The sequence below is a fragment of the Ascoidea rubescens genome (genome assembly GCF_001661345.1).
Source record: "Ascoidea rubescens DSM 1968 unplaced genomic scaffold ASCRUscaffold_12, whole genome shotgun sequence".
In the NCBI taxonomy this organism is placed as follows: domain Eukaryota; kingdom Fungi; phylum Ascomycota; class Saccharomycetes; order Ascoideales; family Ascoideaceae; genus Ascoidea; species Ascoidea rubescens.
In genome coordinates this window covers 337220-356625 of record NW_017962924.1, presented here as the reverse complement: position 1 = coordinate 356625, position 19406 = coordinate 337220, and the positions used below count along the sequence as shown (strand labels likewise).

At 34.5% G+C, this 19406-nt stretch overlaps 11 protein-coding genes and 1 non-coding gene across 12 annotated transcripts; 7 read left to right on the top strand and 5 right to left on the bottom strand.

Annotated features, from left to right (window-relative positions):
• Positions 1-331: 331 nt before the first annotated feature.
• ASCRUDRAFT_71785 (uncharacterized protein) lies at positions 332-2374 on the bottom strand (the record flags this gene model as incomplete). Its single annotated transcript, XM_020191992.1, has 1 exon — positions 332-2374. The coding sequence occupies one exon, from the start codon at positions 2372-2374 to the stop codon at positions 332-334; it is 2043 nt and encodes a 680-aa protein (XP_020045744.1).
• Positions 2375-2522: 148 nt separating this feature from the next.
• ASCRUDRAFT_112587 (uncharacterized protein) lies at positions 2523-3342 on the top strand. The gene has a single exon (XM_020188777.1). It carries the CDS (start codon positions 2672-2674, stop codon positions 2996-2998), a length of 327 nt encoding a protein of 108 aa, XP_020045742.1. The 5' UTR covers positions 2523-2671; the 3' UTR covers positions 2999-3342.
• Positions 2778-3327, bottom strand: ATX1 (copper metallochaperone ATX1). The gene has a single exon (XM_020193747.1). The coding sequence runs from the start codon at positions 3240-3242 to the stop codon at positions 3018-3020; it is 225 nt and encodes a 74-aa protein (XP_020045743.1). The 5' UTR covers positions 3243-3327; the 3' UTR covers positions 2778-3017.
• A 32-nt stretch (positions 3343-3374) lies between the features above and the next one.
• On the bottom strand, positions 3375-3475 carry ASCRUDRAFT_t140. Its single transcript has one exon. It is a non-coding gene; the product is annotated as a tRNA-Ser (tRNA).
• Positions 3476-3649: 174 nt separating this feature from the next.
• On the top strand, positions 3650-4612 carry MTQ1 (S-adenosylmethionine-dependent methyltransferase; the record flags this gene model as incomplete). The annotated part of the gene is made up of 1 exon (XM_020195160.1): positions 3650-4612. The coding sequence occupies one exon, from the start codon at positions 3650-3652 to the stop codon at positions 4610-4612; it is 963 nt and encodes a 320-aa protein (XP_020045741.1).
• Positions 4279-6178, bottom strand: GCD10 (tRNA 1-methyladenosine methyltransferase subunit GCD10). Its single transcript, XM_020193746.1, has one exon. It carries the CDS (start codon positions 6093-6095, stop codon positions 4641-4643), a length of 1455 nt encoding a protein of 484 aa, XP_020045740.1. The 5' UTR covers positions 6096-6178; the 3' UTR covers positions 4279-4640.
• Positions 6179-6370: 192 nt separating this feature from the next.
• NOP2 (rRNA (cytosine-C5-)-methyltransferase NOP2) lies at positions 6371-8353 on the top strand (the record flags this gene model as incomplete). The annotated part of the gene is made up of 2 exons (XM_020190793.1): positions 6371-6553; positions 6611-8353. The coding sequence occupies 2 exons, from the start codon at positions 6371-6373 to the stop codon at positions 8351-8353; spliced, it is 1926 nt and encodes a 641-aa protein (XP_020045739.1).
• Positions 8354-8956: 603 nt separating this feature from the next.
• Positions 8957-11485, bottom strand: ARP5 (actin-related protein ARP5). The gene has a single exon (XM_020188776.1). It carries the CDS (start codon positions 11239-11241, stop codon positions 8974-8976), a length of 2268 nt encoding a protein of 755 aa, XP_020045738.1. The 5' UTR covers positions 11242-11485; the 3' UTR covers positions 8957-8973.
• Positions 11486-11579: 94 nt separating this feature from the next.
• Positions 11580-13949, top strand: SPT8 (SAGA complex subunit SPT8). The gene has a single exon (XM_020193745.1). It carries the CDS (start codon positions 11729-11731, stop codon positions 13820-13822), a length of 2094 nt encoding a protein of 697 aa, XP_020045737.1. The 5' UTR covers positions 11580-11728; the 3' UTR covers positions 13823-13949.
• A 1864-nt stretch (positions 13950-15813) lies between these two features.
• ASCRUDRAFT_37705 (SUMO protease ULP1) lies at positions 15814-16440 on the top strand (the record flags this gene model as incomplete). Its single annotated transcript, XM_020190790.1, has 1 exon — positions 15814-16440. The coding sequence occupies one exon, from the start codon at positions 15814-15816 to the stop codon at positions 16438-16440; it is 627 nt and encodes a 208-aa protein (XP_020045736.1).
• A 702-nt stretch (positions 16441-17142) lies between these two features.
• Positions 17143-17493, top strand: ASCRUDRAFT_9475 (uncharacterized protein; the record flags this gene model as incomplete). Its single annotated transcript, XM_020195159.1, has 1 exon — positions 17143-17493. One exon carries the CDS (start codon positions 17143-17145, stop codon positions 17491-17493), a length of 351 nt encoding a protein of 116 aa, XP_020045735.1.
• Positions 17494-17562: 69 nt separating this feature from the next.
• ASCRUDRAFT_77166 (uncharacterized protein) lies at positions 17563-18835 on the top strand. Its single transcript, XM_020193744.1, has one exon. It carries the CDS (start codon positions 18011-18013, stop codon positions 18593-18595), a length of 585 nt encoding a protein of 194 aa, XP_020045734.1. The 5' UTR covers positions 17563-18010; the 3' UTR covers positions 18596-18835.
• The last annotated feature ends 571 nt before the right edge of the window (positions 18836-19406 follow it).

Sequence of the window (19406 nt, the reverse complement as noted above, 5' to 3'; positions counted from 1 at the left end):
TTATATTTCGAATTTGATTAAATAGAATAATGTGGTGTGAATAAATAAAAAATGAGTAAAATATAAAAAATGAGTAAAATATATAAAAAAAGAATTGGAGATTGAAAATTAAAAATTAGAAACTAAAAATTAAACTTATATCAAGTTTAACCAAAAATTATTAGATGAAAAATTGAAAAATATACAAAAAGCAAAATATTAAAAACAAATTAAAAAAAACAAATATCAACAGTTTAAAAATGAATCATGAAAAGGAAACAAAAAACAAAAAACAAAATAGAATATGAGAAAGTAAACAGAAAAAAAAGTTAAAGTTAGCTTTAATTTTTCATCAAGTCTTATCAGCTTCAGTAGCCCATGCAAGAAACTTGGTTTGTTTGCTTTCTATTTTTAAGGGCAACCCACGAGGACCATCAAGACCACCAAGACCACCTCCCATAACTGGTGGAGGTAATTTATTTTCCTTTCTGCCAAACAGAAAGAGACCCTTGGGTTTTGGAGGCATTGGAGGATTTACAATGGTACCCTCAATTTTTTTAATCTCTTTTTTAACAGGAGGAAATTTGATAGATACAGATATGCCAGGCTCGATAGACTGACTCCAATGAATAGGTAAGATCATGGTTCCTGATTCTTTTAAGAATAAGTTAAATTTTCCATCATTCAACTGGGCTTTATGATCAGAAAAAGCTCTTTGCAAAAGCAGTAAAAATGAGGACCAATTCACAGCAGATTCAAAGGGAAATTGATAAGCAGGAGAAATTGGATCATCAGCAGAATAGACTTTAATTGGTTCTTTTGGTTTTTTGTCTTCTTCCTTTTCTTCTTTTTTAGGAGGAGCAGGATCCAGCGCTTTTGCTTTGTCGGCATCGACAGATTTCTTGCCATCAGACATTTTAAGTTTTGGAGGCACTGGAGGCATGACACCACCCCAACCAGCGGCACCAAAAGCACCATATCTTGGAGCAGTTTCCTTTTCTTTTAAATACTTGATCATTGCTTTCAAGTCGTGAAGATCCTTTTGGAACTCCTTTTGCAATTTTTGTTGAGTCTTTGAAGTAGCTAAAGCGCTTAGCATTGCAGCTTTTTCTTTTAGTTTTTCCTCTCTTTCATCGAGTTGGTAAGGTTCATTCATTTGATTTGCAAATCTTTGCTGGTTCAAAAGGTTTTGATACAAAGCAGCAGTTTGTTGGGGACCAACAAGAGAAGGATTATACATTGCATTATTTTGATCAACAAAAGCACCAGGAACTTGAAAAGGTATTTGATTTTGCATGGGGTTCATTGGTTGACTCATTGGGTTCATGGGATTCATTTGGCCGATGGGATTCATAGGATTCATTTGAGGTTGGTTTGGAATAAAATTTTGATTTTGATTTTGATTTTGATATGGATCGAAAGGGAGTTGGTTATTTGGGAAATTGGGGTTATTTAATCTTGAAGAATCGATTTTAGGAGAAAAAGCTTTCTTGTTATTTGTGGGGAATACAGGGGGGCCATATTCACCAGGAAGAGCAAAACTTTCAGAGTCTTCAGTTTCATCGACATAATTTGAAAGCATTGAATGTCTTTTAGATTTTGAAGAATGACGATGATGACGAGAAGGATTGTGGCGACGAGATTCTCTTACGTTGTATACTTCCTCGTCTAACAAGGAGCCACTATCACTCTCTCTTAAATCTTTTATTTCGGGTTTTTTCTTATATTTACGAAATTTTTGGATATTTTGATTTGAGCTTTGATTGGACAAGAAGTTGTCTCTTGTATTCTTTGAACTTTCATTTAGTTTGAGGAGTTTTTCTTTTTCTTTTAGTTTTAGTTTTAATTTTTGTTTTCTTCTTTTTTCTTGTTCGTAAATTAAGCTCTTAGGAGAAGGTTTATAAATGAATTCGGGTTCTCCAGTCTCAGAGTTGATTTCAGCACCATGGAATGAACTAACAGACTTGTTATCATCATTCAAGTTTGAGAAATCGGAGAAGTCTGATTTGATTGATTTGACATCAGAGGTTCTTGCTCTTACTTTAAACATGTCTTTGCCTACATCATTGTAGGAATCATTTCTGCTACCATGGTTAGTTGGGATATAATGAGTATTTTTTTGGTTTGAACTATGAATAGGCTGAGAAGGAGGAGGAGAGTTTGGTAGGGGATCTACAATAAGAGCGCCAGTTGAGTCTCTGCCTGAGAACCTGGTTGTTGTAGGATTCTTTGAGTTGATGTTTGAAGGGGATTTTGAATGTGGGTGCAAGTGTAATGAGCCATTAGAACGTGGGTTTGTGGATGTGTTTATAGGATGATTGATAAAGGCATCATTGTTGCTATTGAAGTTGTGAAGGGAGATTGCCTCCTTTGAATTCTCAGCTATGGGTTCCATGAGAAGAGAATTATTAAAATGTAATGGCTATATTGGATCTGATTGGAAAAAAACAACAGATGGAATTGATTGATAAGGTTGAACCTTAAACAGGAATTAACTAGGATTGTGCTGGAATTAAGGCAAGTTAACCAGAGGAAGAAGGTTAGAAGAGATATAATATAGAAGAGAGATGAAAAATGGAGCTGGTAGAAGAGAAAGAGAGCAGCAGATAGGATTCAAGTATTGCTTTCTTGAAGAAAAAATTGGAAAACTGGTGGAAAAGAGAAAAGAAAAGAAATATATAAGCCCAAGACCATGGCCCCTTGGGGAACAATAGGCACCTCCCAGCCAATCAGCAACCATCCTCTGCAGCAGCGTCTACGCAGCACAAACAGCACAGACGACAACCGCCGCTCGATCGGGCAAAACGTAAACACGCTCACACGCACTACAGCACGCATACTCACACGCACACTCACACGCACATTCACACGCACTTCGGCATTTCATAAGCTGCAGCGGGATGAGCTCGGCCGGTCTCAGCTGGTCCCGCGCCCGTGTCGCTGCTGCCTGTGCTGCTTTTGCCTTGAGCTCCGGTCTCGCCAAAGCCTCCAGAACTGCTCACATCAAAATGTATTATAGTCTATGTCCTATCGCTTTTCTAAAAAACAACTTTGCCCCCCAAGATCTCCTTGCCGGTCTTGCTAATCTTGTTGTAAACAGCATCGTACGACACGTCGTCGCCAGTCTTGACCTCCACCAACTGTTTTTCGAGGTCTGTTTGAACGTTCTGCACACCTTCTAATCTAGAAACAGCCTTGGAAACAGCATTTGAGCATCCACTGCAGGCCATTTTAACATTAAATTCGTATTGATGACCACCCATTTTCGCCAACGTATTTGAGATAACTGAGAATAAATATGTTTCAAAAAGAAAATGAATTACAATCTCGCTTTTAAATAAAACGGGCACTTAGTAATAAAACTAGCAGCGAAAAAGGCTCAACTTAAAAAAGAACGTTACAGACAGGATTCGAACCTGCGAAGGAAATCCCAATGCCTTAACTGCTGACTTGAAGTACTAGCAGGGCATCGCCTTAACCACTCGGCCACTGTAACCAATTTATATCTTGTAAGTTTTTGCACTTGATATTATGATAGAACTATAATGCTAATGTTTATAACTAAAATTATTTTTTTTAGCTTTTTGACGAATTTTACACCATCAATTTATTTTGATTTAAATGCTTCAACATGAAAACTTTATGATAGATTTATACCATTTAATGATATATGCCTAGATTGTCACCAAAGCTCTTCAAAGAAGCTGCAGGGATTTCCCATTATCTTCCCTATCTTCTTCCAGCTTGTAGATCAATCACTTCTTCAGTTAACGAGCTAAACTGGATCAAAAACGAATTGCCAAAACACAAATGGTTAAAGGCTTTGAAATTAAGAAAAAAACTTGTTCCCTTACAATATATTTTGGGGAATCAACCCTTTGGTAATAACTTATCCATAAAATGCGAAAAAAATGTCTTAATACCCAGAAATGACACCGAAGACTGGGTGATCAAATTATCAAATATCTTATCCGAATATTTTCAAAATACCAATAACAATAATATTGTCAATAAACCATTTACCATATTAGACGTTTGCACAGGATCTGGTTGTATTCCCCTACTATTAGGCTCAGAGATTAGACCATATAATAAACAAATATCTCTAATAGGTATCGATATATCCAATTTTGCAATCAATTTAGCCTTGAAAAATTTAAAAATCAATCAGAATTTTTTAAATTTAGATTCAAGAACTTATTATTTTAGTAAACAAGACTTATTTAATAATAACACATTAAATAATATCAAAAACAAAAACAATTCCAAATCGGTTGATTTACTTGTCTCAAATCCCCCGTATATACACTCGTTAGAATATACTAATAATTTACAAAAATCAGTTAAATTATATGAGCCAAAGTTAGCTCTATTAGGTCATTTGGAATTTTATAATCAATTATTATATAAACTATTCCATCCACATTTCTTAAATAATTCTCCAAACGCTTTCATATTCGAACTTGGCAACGATCAACAAGTTCAATTCACTAAAAATTTACTTCAAAAACTTGATAAATCAAATCAATGGAATTGTGGGTTAATTTATGACTCGAATAATCTAATTAGATGTATTGTGGGTTGGAAAACTGATTTAAATATTCTATCAAAAATCTGTGATAAATTATTATAATACAATCAATCAATTAATCAATCAATCTTCATTCTATTTTAGGCTTTTTCAACTCCCTCTCTAAATCATCTTTTCCTTCAATTTTAGCATCTTTTACTTTTTTTTCCTCCTGCTTCTCAGCTTCTTTCTCTTTTATATCCTTACTTTTTTTATTTCCTCTACCCGTAGCCTTTATTTTATCTCCAGGAATAACTCTCAATCCCCATAGTAAATATCCCCCTCCACTTCTTATCGTCATTAATGGATGCAACTTTCCTGGAATGCTTTGATATGGTCGAACTCTAGTCTCTAAAATCTTGGAATTTATAACTCTTACATCGTTAAGTAATACATGATTTGTCTCGTTCAATAACTCCTTGTTATTACTATAACACACAATTGCTCTTGATCCTCCAATTTTATCAACTATTTTAGGTAATAGTTTCGGTAAATATAATGTACTGGCCATAATTAACCCATCAAATTGTCCTCTTTTAACATTATCTATAACAGAGTTTGTAATTTCAGCATTTCTTTTATGACGATAATAATTGCTTCTCTTTTGGGCGGTCAATAACGAGATTTCAGTTTCACTTTTAATTGGAAATTTAATTTTTTCATTATCTGGCTCAAAAAATTGTAACCAATTTATTGTTTTAACAAATTTTTTAATCTCCTCTTCACTATAATCACTATATTTTAAAGAAATCAAATTTGCATGCTCATTCTCATGTATTAATACAATTTCTCCTTGCAAATTCATTCTTTCCATCATTGTATAAACAATTAACCCTAAACACTCATCAACAACAAGATATCTTCCACCTGGTCTAACATCTGCTAACGATATCATTAGTCCAAGTGATTCTTCACTTAATTCATGAATCTTCCCAAAATCCTTACTTGTATAAAATCTTAGTAAATTTGACGCTGATAAATACTCAATAGTGAAAACTTTTAAAAACTTCTGCTGTTTTCTTTTGACATATTTTTCTTGTGAATGGACTGTTTTTTTATTAAAATTTGTATGACTCTCAATCAATTTTTCAATAATACCTTTTCCCTTATTCGATAGCTCACTGTCTTTTTTTAAAAGTTCAATCTCCACGCTTGTCAATTTTTGAACACCAGATCCAATATCATTTACATCTCTATTATCTAATCTACTTTTGTTTTCCTTATCTGTAGATAGCAACTTCGATGAAATCTCTGCTTCAGAAATATTCTCTTCTTCTAAATCTTCATCATCGTTTCCAGCCTCAAATGCATCTGTATAAATTGCTCGAGCCTGTTTATTCTCAATGATTTCAAATGTTTCTCCATATGGATGATTAAGTACTGAATTAACTTCAAAACAGCCAAATTTTCCCAATGAAATTACACCATCAGGTCTCAACTGAACGATCTTTATTCCACTTGATGGAAGTTTGATGAAACAATATTGATTCGGACTAATAATTAAACGGTTTTTCCCCTTTGTTTCCAGCACGAATTCTTCATTCATCTTTTTTTCTTTTTTCTTTTCGCTTTTTTTGTTTATATTTTAATAATCTATTTTAGCTTCTCTTTTGGAACATTGAAGATTGTTAAAAAATCTCTGAAAAATCTGAAAAATCTTCAATAAATTCAAAAAACTAAAACCAGCAATACGGGTCATTACTTTTTTCGGTCATTATGAAAAAAAAATTTCAAAGAACAAAAACTTGAAAAAAAATTTAAATTTTAAGATAGAAATTAATCAGAATCTTCATCTAGAAATTTTGTTTTATATATTTATAAATGGGTGTAAATCGTTCAAAGAGAAAACAAAAAGATCCTCTTCCTATTGAGGAATTCCACTCTAAAAAGTTAAAGTCTGAAAAAAAGGAATTGGAACAAAATGGCATTAAAGAGACCAAACAAACTAAAGAGACTAAAGCAAAAATTACAAAAGACGAAAAGCCTAAGAAGTCTGATAAAAAAGTAAAAAAGAACAATAAAGAAAGTAAAATAACTGAAAAAGAATTGAAAACTGAAAAGGATAATAAATCGAAAAAATCTAAAAAGTCTAAAAAATCCAAGAAAATAGAGGAATCAGAAGATGTATTCCCAGATGACTTACCTGAAGTAGATTTGGATGAATTGGCTAGTGCCAGAAAAACCCTTTTTGATGACGATGACGATGAAGACAACTTAGAAGGAGAAGAACTTAATGATGAATTTGATTTGGAAGGAAATGGATCTGTAGGTTCTGATTTCGATTCCGAGCAAGAGCAAGATCAAGATCAACCAATATTTAGTGATGATGATGAGTATGATTCAGATGATATTGAGAAATTAAATGTTAAAAATATTGAACTTTTTTCAAATAAATTAGATCAGGAAAAAGCAGAAGAGGATGCTGACGCTGAAGAAGAATTGTTAGAAGGCAATACTGTTCAGTCTAGAGCCAAAATTTTGCCAACAGAACAAGAAGAAGAAGCATTGAGCAAAGGACCAAAAGATGTCACAATTTCAAGAACGAGATTAATAGAAATTACAAAAGTGCTTGAAGACTTCAAAAACTTGGCTGAAGAAGGTAGAAGTAGAACCGATTATATTAATAGGTTTGTTAAAGACGTGTGTGATTATTTCAATTATACTCCATTTTTGGCAGAAAAATTGTTCAACTTATTTTCTCCCACTGAAGCACTAGAATTTTTTGAAGCCAATGAAATTGCTAGGCCTGTAACTATAAGAACAAATACTTTGAAATCCAGAAGAAGAAATTTAGCTCAAGCTTTGGTGAACAAAGGTGTTAATCTTCAGCCTATTGGAAACTGGACTAAAGTTGGTTTACAAATTTTTGATTCTCAGGTTCCTATCGGTGCTACGCCTGAATATCTTGCTGGCCATTATATTTTGCAAGCTGCCTCATCTTTCTTGCCAGTGATGGCATTGGATCCTCAAGAAAATGAGCGTATTCTTGATATGGCTGCTGCTCCTGGTGGTAAAACCACTTACATTTCTTCGATGATGAAAAATACCGGTGTGGTATTTGCTAACGATTCAAATAAAGCCAGAACCAAATCTTTGATTGCTAATATACATAGACTTGGGTGTCGCAATACAATTGTGTGCAACCATGATGCCAGAGAGTTTCCAAAGGTTATTGGGGGATTCGACAGAGTTTTACTTGATGCTCCTTGTTCGGGAACTGGTGTTATCTCTAAAGACAATTCGGTTAAAACCTCAAGAACAGAGAAGGATTTCATCGATGTTCCTTACTTACAAAAACAATTGCTTTTATCTGCTATTGATTCTGTGAATGCCAATTCAGAAACTGGCGGTTATATTGTTTACTCTACTTGTTCTGTTACAGTCGATGAGAATGAAGCAGTTGTAAACTACGCTTTGAGAAAAAGACCCAATGTTAAGTTGGTGGAAACTGGTTTGATTATAGGTAAAGAAGGATTTACTGGCTATAGAGGGAAGCACTTTAACTCCTCTCTCAAATTAACACGAAGATATTATCCACATACTTATAATGTTGATGGTTTTTACGTTGCTAAATTCAAGAAAACAGCTCCAAGTCCTCATGACACTAGTAAAGCTGGTGCCAAAGAGAAAGAAGCAATGATACGAGCTGATGAGGAATTAGAAGAAAGTATCATCAAAGATGATTTTTCAAAATTCGAAGAAGAAGAAGATAGAAAGTATATTGAGAAAGCAGTGAAGATTAGTTTAAGGAAAAAGGGTATAAATCCCAAAAAGGTTTTGAATGGTAAAAGCTCCGATAAATAAATTGCAAAATCATATTTCTTTGTATAATAATGCTACATTTTTTGTTTATTTTTTGAAAGACCGAGACGAGAACTCTTTTATTTTGTAATCTAATAACTTTAGCGTTAATTATCTAGTTTTCAAGAGAGTATTAAAAGATTTTTTTTTCGTTGACATGAACTGCTTATAAAAATAAAAATGGTTCTTTCTTAAATATTCTATCTTTAGAAATATGTGTTAATAATATCTGAGAATGCAATCCATTTTAGCTCTTTGATTAATTATCGATTGGTCATAGAACTTAAAACTAGTACTGGGTTATATTTAGATTATCGATTGTTGAATATTAGCACTATTTTTAATAAAAACCTTTTTTTAATATGTAAACTTCCTCACACACATTAAAATGGACTTTTTGTGTGTTCCGGCTGAAGAAGACAGGAAAAATGTTCTATTTGTAAACTTTGAAGTAATACAAACGATAAAAACCACACTGCAAAAAGAATTTCAATTGAAGACTACAAAACTTTTGTTCGAAAGTAAAATAAATATAGTAAAACTAAAATGTTATTGTACATTAAGCCAAACAAAGTTTCTCAGCTATTGAAAGTCAAATTATAGTATGAAAACTTAAAACTGCATTAAAAATATCCAAAATTGCCTAGATTATGTTCTTTTATATAATCTGGCCCCATTTCTTCATATTCTTGTTTGGTTATAAAAGCATTTTTAGAATCAATATTATTAGAAAATTTGGCCATTCCTCTCCACGCATCCAATCTTGGATCAATAGCTCTTCTGATATTAATTTTGGAATTAACAGGCAAGAAAGATGTAAAGTCATTTTTTAGTCTTTCATCAAAATTTTTAAAATGAGATAGCCCTCCTGTTAAAAATATATCATTAATGATTGGGGCTTTTTCAATTTCATTTTTAGAATAAAATCCCTCACTGGGCAATCTATTAACAATAATATTTTCACTTAACTCAGATATACCTGCTTGATCCACACCGACAATTGATGGTTGAAACATTGTCTCTGGAACTCTTATTCTTTCTATGTTCATATGAAATTGATATTGGTGCTGTGTTTTCTCTGAATCATAATCTCTTGGACCTCTTAAAAATTTATGAATTATACTTTTTCTCCAGTTGAATTGAGAATCATAAGTATTTTCAATTGAAAAATTGGGGTCATATTGTAACAAATCAGCTTCTAATTTTAACATTAACTGATTTTCTTCCTCAATTTCATCTTCATCTTCAACGTTAGCAATATCTCTGTAAATTGCCCAGTCGTCATCATTAGCTCCAAATGTATCATTGGGATCATTATCTATTGTAATAGTTCTCTTTCTCTTGGAGCTTCTAGTATTATTTCCCGATGTATTTGGAACTGAATTTTCTGCAGCCAAAACTGCTATGTTTTTCATTCTTATCTGAGCAGCATGAGATTTCCTATCATTTAATTCTTCTCTTAATTTTTTTCTATCTTTTTTTTTCTTTAGTACAGAATTTAATTTTTTTCTTTTGTCTTGAATCCAGCCATTAAGATCTTCTTTTCTCCATTTTTCTTCTTGAATTTCCAATTCTTCTAATCTTTTCTTTTCCAATAATTTTTCTTCGTGTGCTTTCTTCCTAGCATCATAATTTGCTTTAAGAAACTTTTGAGTTTTTTTTTCCTTTATTTGATCTTCAGTTAATTGATCATCGGGAATATCGACTAATGGGAATTCAGGTGGGGTTTCAGATTCGATCTCATCATTGTTTCCACCTATATCAGCTTTTCTTGCTCTTTTAATTGATTTTTCTAAATTATTATAATATTTTTTAAAATCAGATTCATCATCAAAGCCTTCAGCTTCTAAAGTATGAATTATTTGTTTTTTATTTAATTCTTCTAAACTGTTTTTTAATTTTGTATAATATTCATAATCTTTTTCCTTTTGAATTAATTTTTCTAGACGAGATTTTTGAGCTTGTTCTTGTAATCTTCTACCACTTTCTTTTCTCTTTTCGGCTATTCTTTTTAGTTCTTCTTCGGTTTTAATAGGCTGGACATTTTCAACATATGGAGCTTCAATTAAGACATCTGTTTTTTCTAGTACATTCAAATCAAAAATATGGTTTATCTCTTCTTGATAATCTTTTGATACATAGCAATGATTTCTCATTAGGATTTCAAACTGATGATTATTTATCTTTGATGGAAAATAAGGATATTTTAGATTAATCAATTTTGACAAGTAATCAACACACAGACTGCCACCCCAGTTGATTCTTTTAGCTTCAGTTAAAATTGGTTTTGAGTTTATTACGGGGATGATATTTATAGCTTGATTACCAGCACCAATCACTAAACCATTTTTACCATTATTTTGATAATAGGAGAATAAATCATCAATGCCAAATGTAACTTTTGGTACTCTATATGCTTCAAATAATAATTGCAACATATTTTTTCTTTGCTGTGAAGGGGCACCTAATAATTCTGACATAACTATAGGATTATCAACAAAACCATCGGAATCAACACCGATATGATGAAAGGAGTAATCTAGCATCCATTCCACATAATCCCAGTTAGTTATTAGAGGGCCATCAAATGGAGTCTTTAATGAGGATTTAAAACTTGAATCTAGGTAAACATCATAGCCGACAAAAGTTAAAGTTTGAGCCAATTTACGATCTCTATACCGAGAAATTACAGATGGAAAGATATTTGAAGGAGACAAATTATTTGTTAACCCAATTCTCATATCAGATGTTCCAAAATCAATTGCGATTGGAATGCCAGCACCATAGTGAGAGTTATAAGGCTCAGTAGAATCAGGAGAGATTTGATCAGGTAAATAATATATCTTTTGGGGAGGAAGTTCTTTGTTACTTTTGACTTTTATTACAGTCATGATTGGAAAGAATATTAAAAGATCCAAAAATATATAGGCAGCCAGAAATTTATTCTAATTACCAAACAAACAATACCAGAACAATTAACAAACCCAAACACAAAAAATAGATTAACTGATATTTTGAAATCTCATCAAACCAAATTTCAAAATGTTTTGAATCAAAAATCTTCAAAGTTTAATTCCAGATCAAAAAAACACGTGCTGAGGAACATACTTCCGAGGTTCTTCTGGAAAGAACAATAAGCTACAAGAGCAGAAAGAGAAGGAGAGAAAAGAGAAGAAAGAAAACTGAATTTCTTTAAGCTGTTCAATGGAAGTTGTCAAAAATTATGGCGGTTTGGGTGGAGCAGCTGCTGGTGAGACGAGGAGGTGTGAGAATTGATGGATTTGGTGCCGGAAAACACGTGCTAGAGGAGTGAAAAAACTGGTTTTGGGTGTTTCGGTGGAAAACAGCTGTTTGTAGAAGGTGGTGAAGCTAAGAACGATGGATGGGTCAGTGCCTATACTGGAAGCAGATGAGTACAATTATGATGATGAGTATGATGAGAACGAAGGCACAGGTGACGTGACGCAGAACGAGAATCTGGACGATGACAATGACAACGATAATGACAACGACAACGACAATGATAACGATGATATTAATGACGAAGAGCCAGACATAGATGGGGATGATTCAGACAATCAGGATGATGATGATCAGGACGATGATGACCAGGACGACGATCAAGACGAAGAAATGCTAGATGTCAATGTGGATGATTCCACTGACAAAACCAAGAAAACAGGTCCAACCAATAGAGAAACTATCAGCGGAAATGATGATAAAACCAATGGTGACGATAATGGCAATAGTGATAATGTTAGCAACATCAATAATAGTGGTTCCAATATAATACCTGCAAATAAGAACAACGAAAGAGGAGCTGGAAAGGAAAACGGAATTGTGATAAAGGATAAAAACAATGAAGGCGATAGTACCGTTAAAGTTGATTTAGTAGCAACCCGAAAAATTACTAGAAAAGAATTAATGTCAAAAGCTAGAAATGCAAAGACATTTGAGATATTGCCAACGGTTGCGATACCATATGCATCACAGGTTCATTGTATGGCATTAACTAGAGGGCCTAGGTTTTTGTTTACAGGGGGAGAAGACGGATTTATAAGGAAGTATGATTTTATGGCATCAATTGAGGGAAAATCTATTCTTACAGGTGCGCAGAAACATTCAATGGTTGATTCCATAACAAAAGCCGGTGTTATTGTTAGTTATTGGGAAAATGAGCAGCCGATTAGAAAATCAGATTTAAAGGGTCATAAGACATCATCATTATCATCATCATCATCACATAATTCAACAAGTAAGAGTACTGAGCTTTATGAACCAAAATTATCGCCCGTTTACTCGTTAGCAGTGCAAAGAGAATCATTATGGTTATTATCTGGATTGAAATCGGGTGGAATTGCATTGCATTCAATTAGACATAAAGAAGGATTAATTCATGGATATTTGGATGGGCATAAGGATACTGTATCAAGATTGGAATTAAATAACTATGATGATAAAGTGTTATCAGGTTCATGGGATAGAAATATATTGGAATGGGATTTAAATTCAGGAAAAGTTATAAATGAGTTTATTGGCTCAACTGGACAGATTTCTAATATCCAATGGAGACCGGATAATTCTATTGAGATTGATTTGAAAAATAGTTATGAAGACTATTATAATAATGATTCCTCATCACTGGTTAAAGAGGAAGATGATGATTTAGACTCATTATTTGGAGATTCTGATGATGGACTGGATGATAGTGAAAGAGAAACTAGAAAAAGGGACAAAGAAAACAATAAAGAAAAAGAAAGTGAGACTGAAAATGGAAATGGGAATGCGAATTTAAAGAACAGCGGTGATAATGATGATTATGATACGGAGAACGGTGTTGATAAGAACAATGGATCAAGTGATAAGGACATAAGTAAAGATATTAATGTTTTTTCGTCGTCATCAATTGATGGGATAATTGATATATGGGATCGAAGAATAAGTAAAAATGGGAATAACGTTATTCATTTAAAGGTTCCAAAGGGGACACCACCATGGTGCATGTCAACAGCTTTTTCGAACGATGGGAACTACATATATGCTGGTCGTAGGAATTACTTGGTGGAAGAATTTGAGCTAAGAATGCCCTATTTGAACTACTCAAGCAAGGAAGCAAGGGTGTCGAGAAAATTGACGTTTCCAAGTTTGTCAGGACCAGTCTCAGTGGTGAAAGCAATGCCAAACTCACGACATCTTCTCTGTGGATCACAGGACAACATCCGGTTGTACGATTTGGAGATGTACAAGGAGGAATCACAGGGAAACTTGAACAACATGAGCAGCAACAACTTGAACAACATCAACGGAAATATCACAGTGCCCTATCTCATCGTTCCAGGCCATCATGGGGGAATACTCAGCGACATCTACACCGATGACACCTGCCGGTTTATGATCAGCACCAGTGGAGACCGAGGGTGGCAGGGAGTAAGCACTGAGATCATCCTTATGTATGAGATCAATATCGAGTAGCAAAAGCAGGAAAAACAGGAAAAACAACAGAAACAGCAGAAACCAGCCCAACAGTGCGTGTTAATAGTGCGTGCTAATAGTGTGTGCGTGTTAGCGGCGGCCGTTACGTTCTTTGCTCCGTCTAGCGCGGCCAATCACCGCTGCGCGTGCACACGCTTGTTTGTTTACGCTCTCCCAGACCGCTGGACCTGACGAAAACAACGTCTGTTTTCGCAGGAGCTGTCTTTTGCAATATAAACAACGATATTGCTAGAGTTGGAGCCTGGTTCATCTCCAACTACTTCTAATCATTTTCTTCAACTCTTCTGTCTCTTTTTTACCACTGCTGGCTGGCGACAGAGAGTGCAAAAATGTCTTCTGCTGCTTTAGATATCTCCTTCCACCAATTTGACAACGAAAATTTGAAGTTCAACCAATACCGATCTCTAATCAATTCAAGAAAAAGAAGAATCTCAAACTTTGCTCAAGATAATAGCGTTAAAAGAACCAACCATCCATTTTCTGATTCGTCTTTTTTATTCAATTCTTCAATGTATTTATCTTCAAGACCTATTGTGGCTCCCAATAAAAGAGATTCAGTTTTAAATTCTTCATCAAAAACTCTCACAAATTACAAGACAACTACTACTACTACTACTACTGATAATAATAATAATAATAATAATAATAATTACGAATTGACAAATAATAAAATGAATAATAATCAAATGAATGATACAAATGCCACAAAAAATGGAACCTTTTTGGATAATGTATCTAAAGTGGTGCAATCCTCCTTTTCTATGTTGAAAAGCTCCATGGCATTATTAAATAAGCAGTTAAATTCCAATAATATGAATAATAAAAATAATACAGACTACTATAATAATAACTACAATCTTTATAATAAAGATAATCATAGTAATAATCATGATGATAATAAAGATAATATTAATAAAAATATTGAAGTAATTGATTTAATCGATGATAGACCTTATAAAAAACCCAAAATTGATTTTCTTAATTCATCCCAAAATACTCAAAATAACTCAAATAATTCAAATAATTCAAATAATTCAAATAATCAATTGCCTAATAGAAAATTAGACTTGAACTTAAATAAAAAAGTCAAATTTGATTTCTTTTCAAACAAGGATATAAATAATATTCCCGATAATTATTCGGATCAAGAAGAAGAAGATGATAATGCTATTTTTAATGAAAACACTAAAAAATCATTACTATTAAATGATATTGACATAACTAAGATTTTTACATCTAAATATAATAATAATCATGATAATCATGATAATCACGATAATCAAGATAATCAAGATAACCAAAAAAATGAAAATAAAAAAGATTCTAATAATAATGATAATAAACAGTATGGAACTTACTTTAATTTCCTTAAAAAACATTCTTCGTTACGAAGAAAATCAATTGATAATTCCATGTCAAGATCTAGCTCTCAAATATCATTATTGAACTCGGCTAATACTGACAAGCCCAAATCTAACGTGTTATCTATTTTTTCTACTATAAATAACAACAAATACAAGTACAACAATAAATATAATCATTTTAAAGATTACGATTACAAGAATAATTATACGACGGATTTATCAAAATTATTATCGAGAACATTTTCATCAATAGAAAAGAAAGATAATAGGATTAATTTTAAGAGTGATAATGTCAAAAATAATAATGCTAAAAATTCCAAGAATGATAACACCTTTTTAAGCACTAAAAAAATACCGAGACCTCAATTTTATGGATCTAAATTTTCTATTTCTCAAGACAAACAAATTGAATCATTAAGCAAGCAATTTAATGATACATTTCTAATAAATTACAAAAGAGTATTTGAGGAAAAGCTATTGTTACAAGAAAAGATTCGCAAAAGCCGATTAGATAATGAAGTTAAGATTACTGTCAAGCCATTAGAACAAGATAAATTGAAAAAGGTTCATTATATTTGGCAGGCGTCAGCCAACGAAAAAGTTACAATGCTATATAATATTGACATATCGGTAAATGATTTGAAGACGTTGAAGGATAAACATTGGTTAAACGACAATATAATTGATTGTTACATGGCAATGTTAATTGAGCGAGGCAAAAACAATTTAAATTTGCCCAAGATATTTATTTTCACTACGCACTTTTATTCGAGTTTAGCAAAGAATGGGTATAAAGGAGTTAAAAGATGGGCTAAAAGAAAGAAGATTGATGTGACCAAGATGGATTATATCTTTATACCAATCAACTTGTTGAATTCGCATTGGGTGTTGGGGATAATTAACAATAAGAAACGGAGATTTGAGTATTTGGACTCTTTGAATGGGGGGTCATTTAATATATTGGGCAAGCTACAGGAATATATGGCAGAAGAAACCGAGAGGATGTATCCCAATTATGATCGAGGATTGGGAGAATTTGATTATTACAATTGGGAAGCAATTGAGAGAAAGGATATTCCACAGCAGGAGAATGGGTCAGATTGTGGGGTGTTTACATGTATGAATGTTGATTTTTTGAGTCAAGAAAAGCATTTGAAGTTTAGTCAGAATGATATGAAGAATATCCGTAGAAGGATGGCGTATTCTATTATATCTGGGGAATTAGTTGAATAAGCGATTAAATGAGTAGATAGTAAATGAATTGATGAGGCGATTAATTTGTGTAGTTTTTATAGGATAATAGAGTGGATGATGGGTTCAGTATAGCGAAAAAGAGTAAACTAGAGTAAACTAGAGTAAACTAGAGTAAACTAGAGTGAACTAGAGCAGAGGAGAGAAGAAATGGCGAATGAAATGAATAAACGATTAAAAACAAGTGGAAGATAGTTGAAATAGGGAAAAGAAATTATGAAATGAAGAGAAGAAATTATGAAATGGAGAGAAGAAATTATGAAATAAGGAGATGGAGTCAAGATAAAGAAGAGCAGCCAATTATGATTGAAGAGGATGAGATATTTAAAAGAAATAGAGGCATGCAATAGTGAATAAGATTACAAGTTAGGAAGGAAAGATGAAATGGGATGTAGAGATGAGTGAAATTGGGTAAAATAACGTCGGGCTTAAAACGAAATTGACATATGATGTTAGAGATAATAAGGATAATACAAGAAGAGAAAAGAAAAGAGAAGAGAAGAGAAGCATGGCAAATAAATTGGGGTAGAAATAAAAGGATAATGAATGAGCATGGAATTGTATAAAATGGGACCAAAATCCCAGGAAAATTGCAGATATCTTATAGAATCATCAATTCAAATCAATTCAAATCAAATACAAGTACCAATTCAAACACATTCAAACACATTCAAATAATTTACAATGGGATACGGAGACGATGATAGAGAAAACTACAACTCTGAAAAGAGAAATCAATATGGAAACCCTGACAACAAAGACCGAGGATTATTTGACAGTGAGAATTTAAGCAGTGGATTGGCCACCACCGGAGGAGCCTTAGCAGGAGCTGTTGGAGGATACTTTGCCGGTAAAAAGCTCGAAGGAGAAAATGATGGAGGAAGCTATAAGGGAGAAGTTCTTGGAGCCATCAGTGGAGCTGTCGCAGGAGGATTCCTTGGAAACAAAACTGAAAGCCATTTCAATAAGAGAGATGATAGAGACAATAGAGATCGCAGAGATTACAGAGATGGTAGAGGTGACAGAGACTTTTAAGAGGATACTCTTGCAAGTGAAAGGTGGTTTCAAGTGGAATCATCGATACAATTGCCATTGGTAGATTGATGATTGATATATACTTTAGAACACCATATAATGATATAATGATATAATACAATAACGATATACAAAGACATACAAAAACATACAATAACACACGTGTTTAAGTCGAGAATCGGTAGGTCCTAGAGAATGGGAAGAAAGGGCCGAGCAAAACCAAGCAGTTGAAAAAGTGACGGTGTCTGCAGAAGGCATTGGTAAGAAAGCAGTGCATTGTGAGGTATTGCCATTATTCTGGTTTTCTGATGGCTTTGGTAGAGGAGGCAATGTTGGGACGAGCATTTACAAGTATTTATAGGGGAGATTTCCGTTTTTCTCTTTCTGTGTTTTCTCGCCGATTACATTTTAGTGGATATTTGTGATATCAATTACCTATTGTTAATTGTTTTGTTGTTTTATCAACTAGAGGTTTATTGCTTTGATTATTACTTTCTCAATTAAACTGGACATCAGAATGGCAGACGAATATTACGGCAAATCCAACAACGAATACTACGGAAACTCCAACAACGAGTACTACCAAAGAGGAGTTGGTGGAGAGGAGGACGAACGAGGATTTCTCGCGACGGTGGGAGGAGCAGCCGCTGGAGGATACGCCGGAGCCAAGCTTGGAGGCAAGCACAACATCATTGGAGGCATCACGGGTGCTGTAGTGGGCAGCATTGCCGCCAACAAACTCGAGGACGAGGTGGAGGAACACCGAAAGAACAAAAAGGAGAAAGAAAAGGAGAAGCAGAGGAGGCAGGAGATGGAGCAGGAGATCCGCCGCCGTGTGGAGGAAGAGCTCCGTCGCAGGGAGCAGCAGCAGGTAAAGCGCCCCGAGGACGAGTTCCTTCCGGACTTCAGTGCCATTGGTGGATTTGGCAGCGGTTTGGGGTCTGAATTTGACTCCATGGGACCCTCGTTTCGCTTTTCCAAAACTGACTTCATCTGTTGCCCACAGTGCAACTACGTCGGTCTCGGACGTCCCGTTCCCGTTGACAGATTCGGCAACCCCGATATTTCCTTTGGACGCTACGACAAGGACATCGACTTCTGAACGGCTTCGAGGAGCCGGGAGTAGCTGATGGAAATAGCAAGCAGTGTTACCCGCAAATAAAAGTGCGTGAGCGCAACGTGAGCGCGACGTGAAGAACGTCTGAGGAGTGTTTCAGGAGGGTTCCGGTGAGGCAGGGGAAGGAGCTGCGTGTGGGACCTCTGCTGGCGTTGGCGACGGATGGCTGCTGGCCAGCGGAGTCTGGGGCAGGAGGAGCTGGCTGGCGGCGGCAGACGAGGGCCGGTGCGGGAGCGGTGCTTCCTGTGCTGCCTCGCGTTGCTCACGTCGTGCTGAAAAGCAACGAAGGGGTTCAACGGCGCTCGCGATCTTTTCACTGCTCTGGCTGGTCCTCCTCTGCCATTACCACACTATCCTATCCACCCTGATTGTCCTGACCACTACTTCCTGGTTGCACTAAATGTACTGAATATACTAACTTTATTATCCTCATAAACCACACTATCCACATTATCTACATCAAACCGATTTCTCTCCTTTGCCATAGTGTTCACATCGTCCTTCTTTATATATTTTTATCAAACTTATCTTACATTTTTTCTCCTGCTTTCTGACTTTTGGTTGCCATCTTCATTGATACGACCATGTCTGACCTCAATGATACCGATAACCAAATTCTTGTTCATCCAAAGCACGACCACTTAAATCTGATTAACCATATAAACCATCTAAATCAAATGGACCAGATTGATCAAATTGATCAATTAAATCAAATCAATCAATTGATTCAAGACCAGTCAATCACACATCCAAAGAACCATACTCCCACCACCACCACCACTACTACTACTACTAC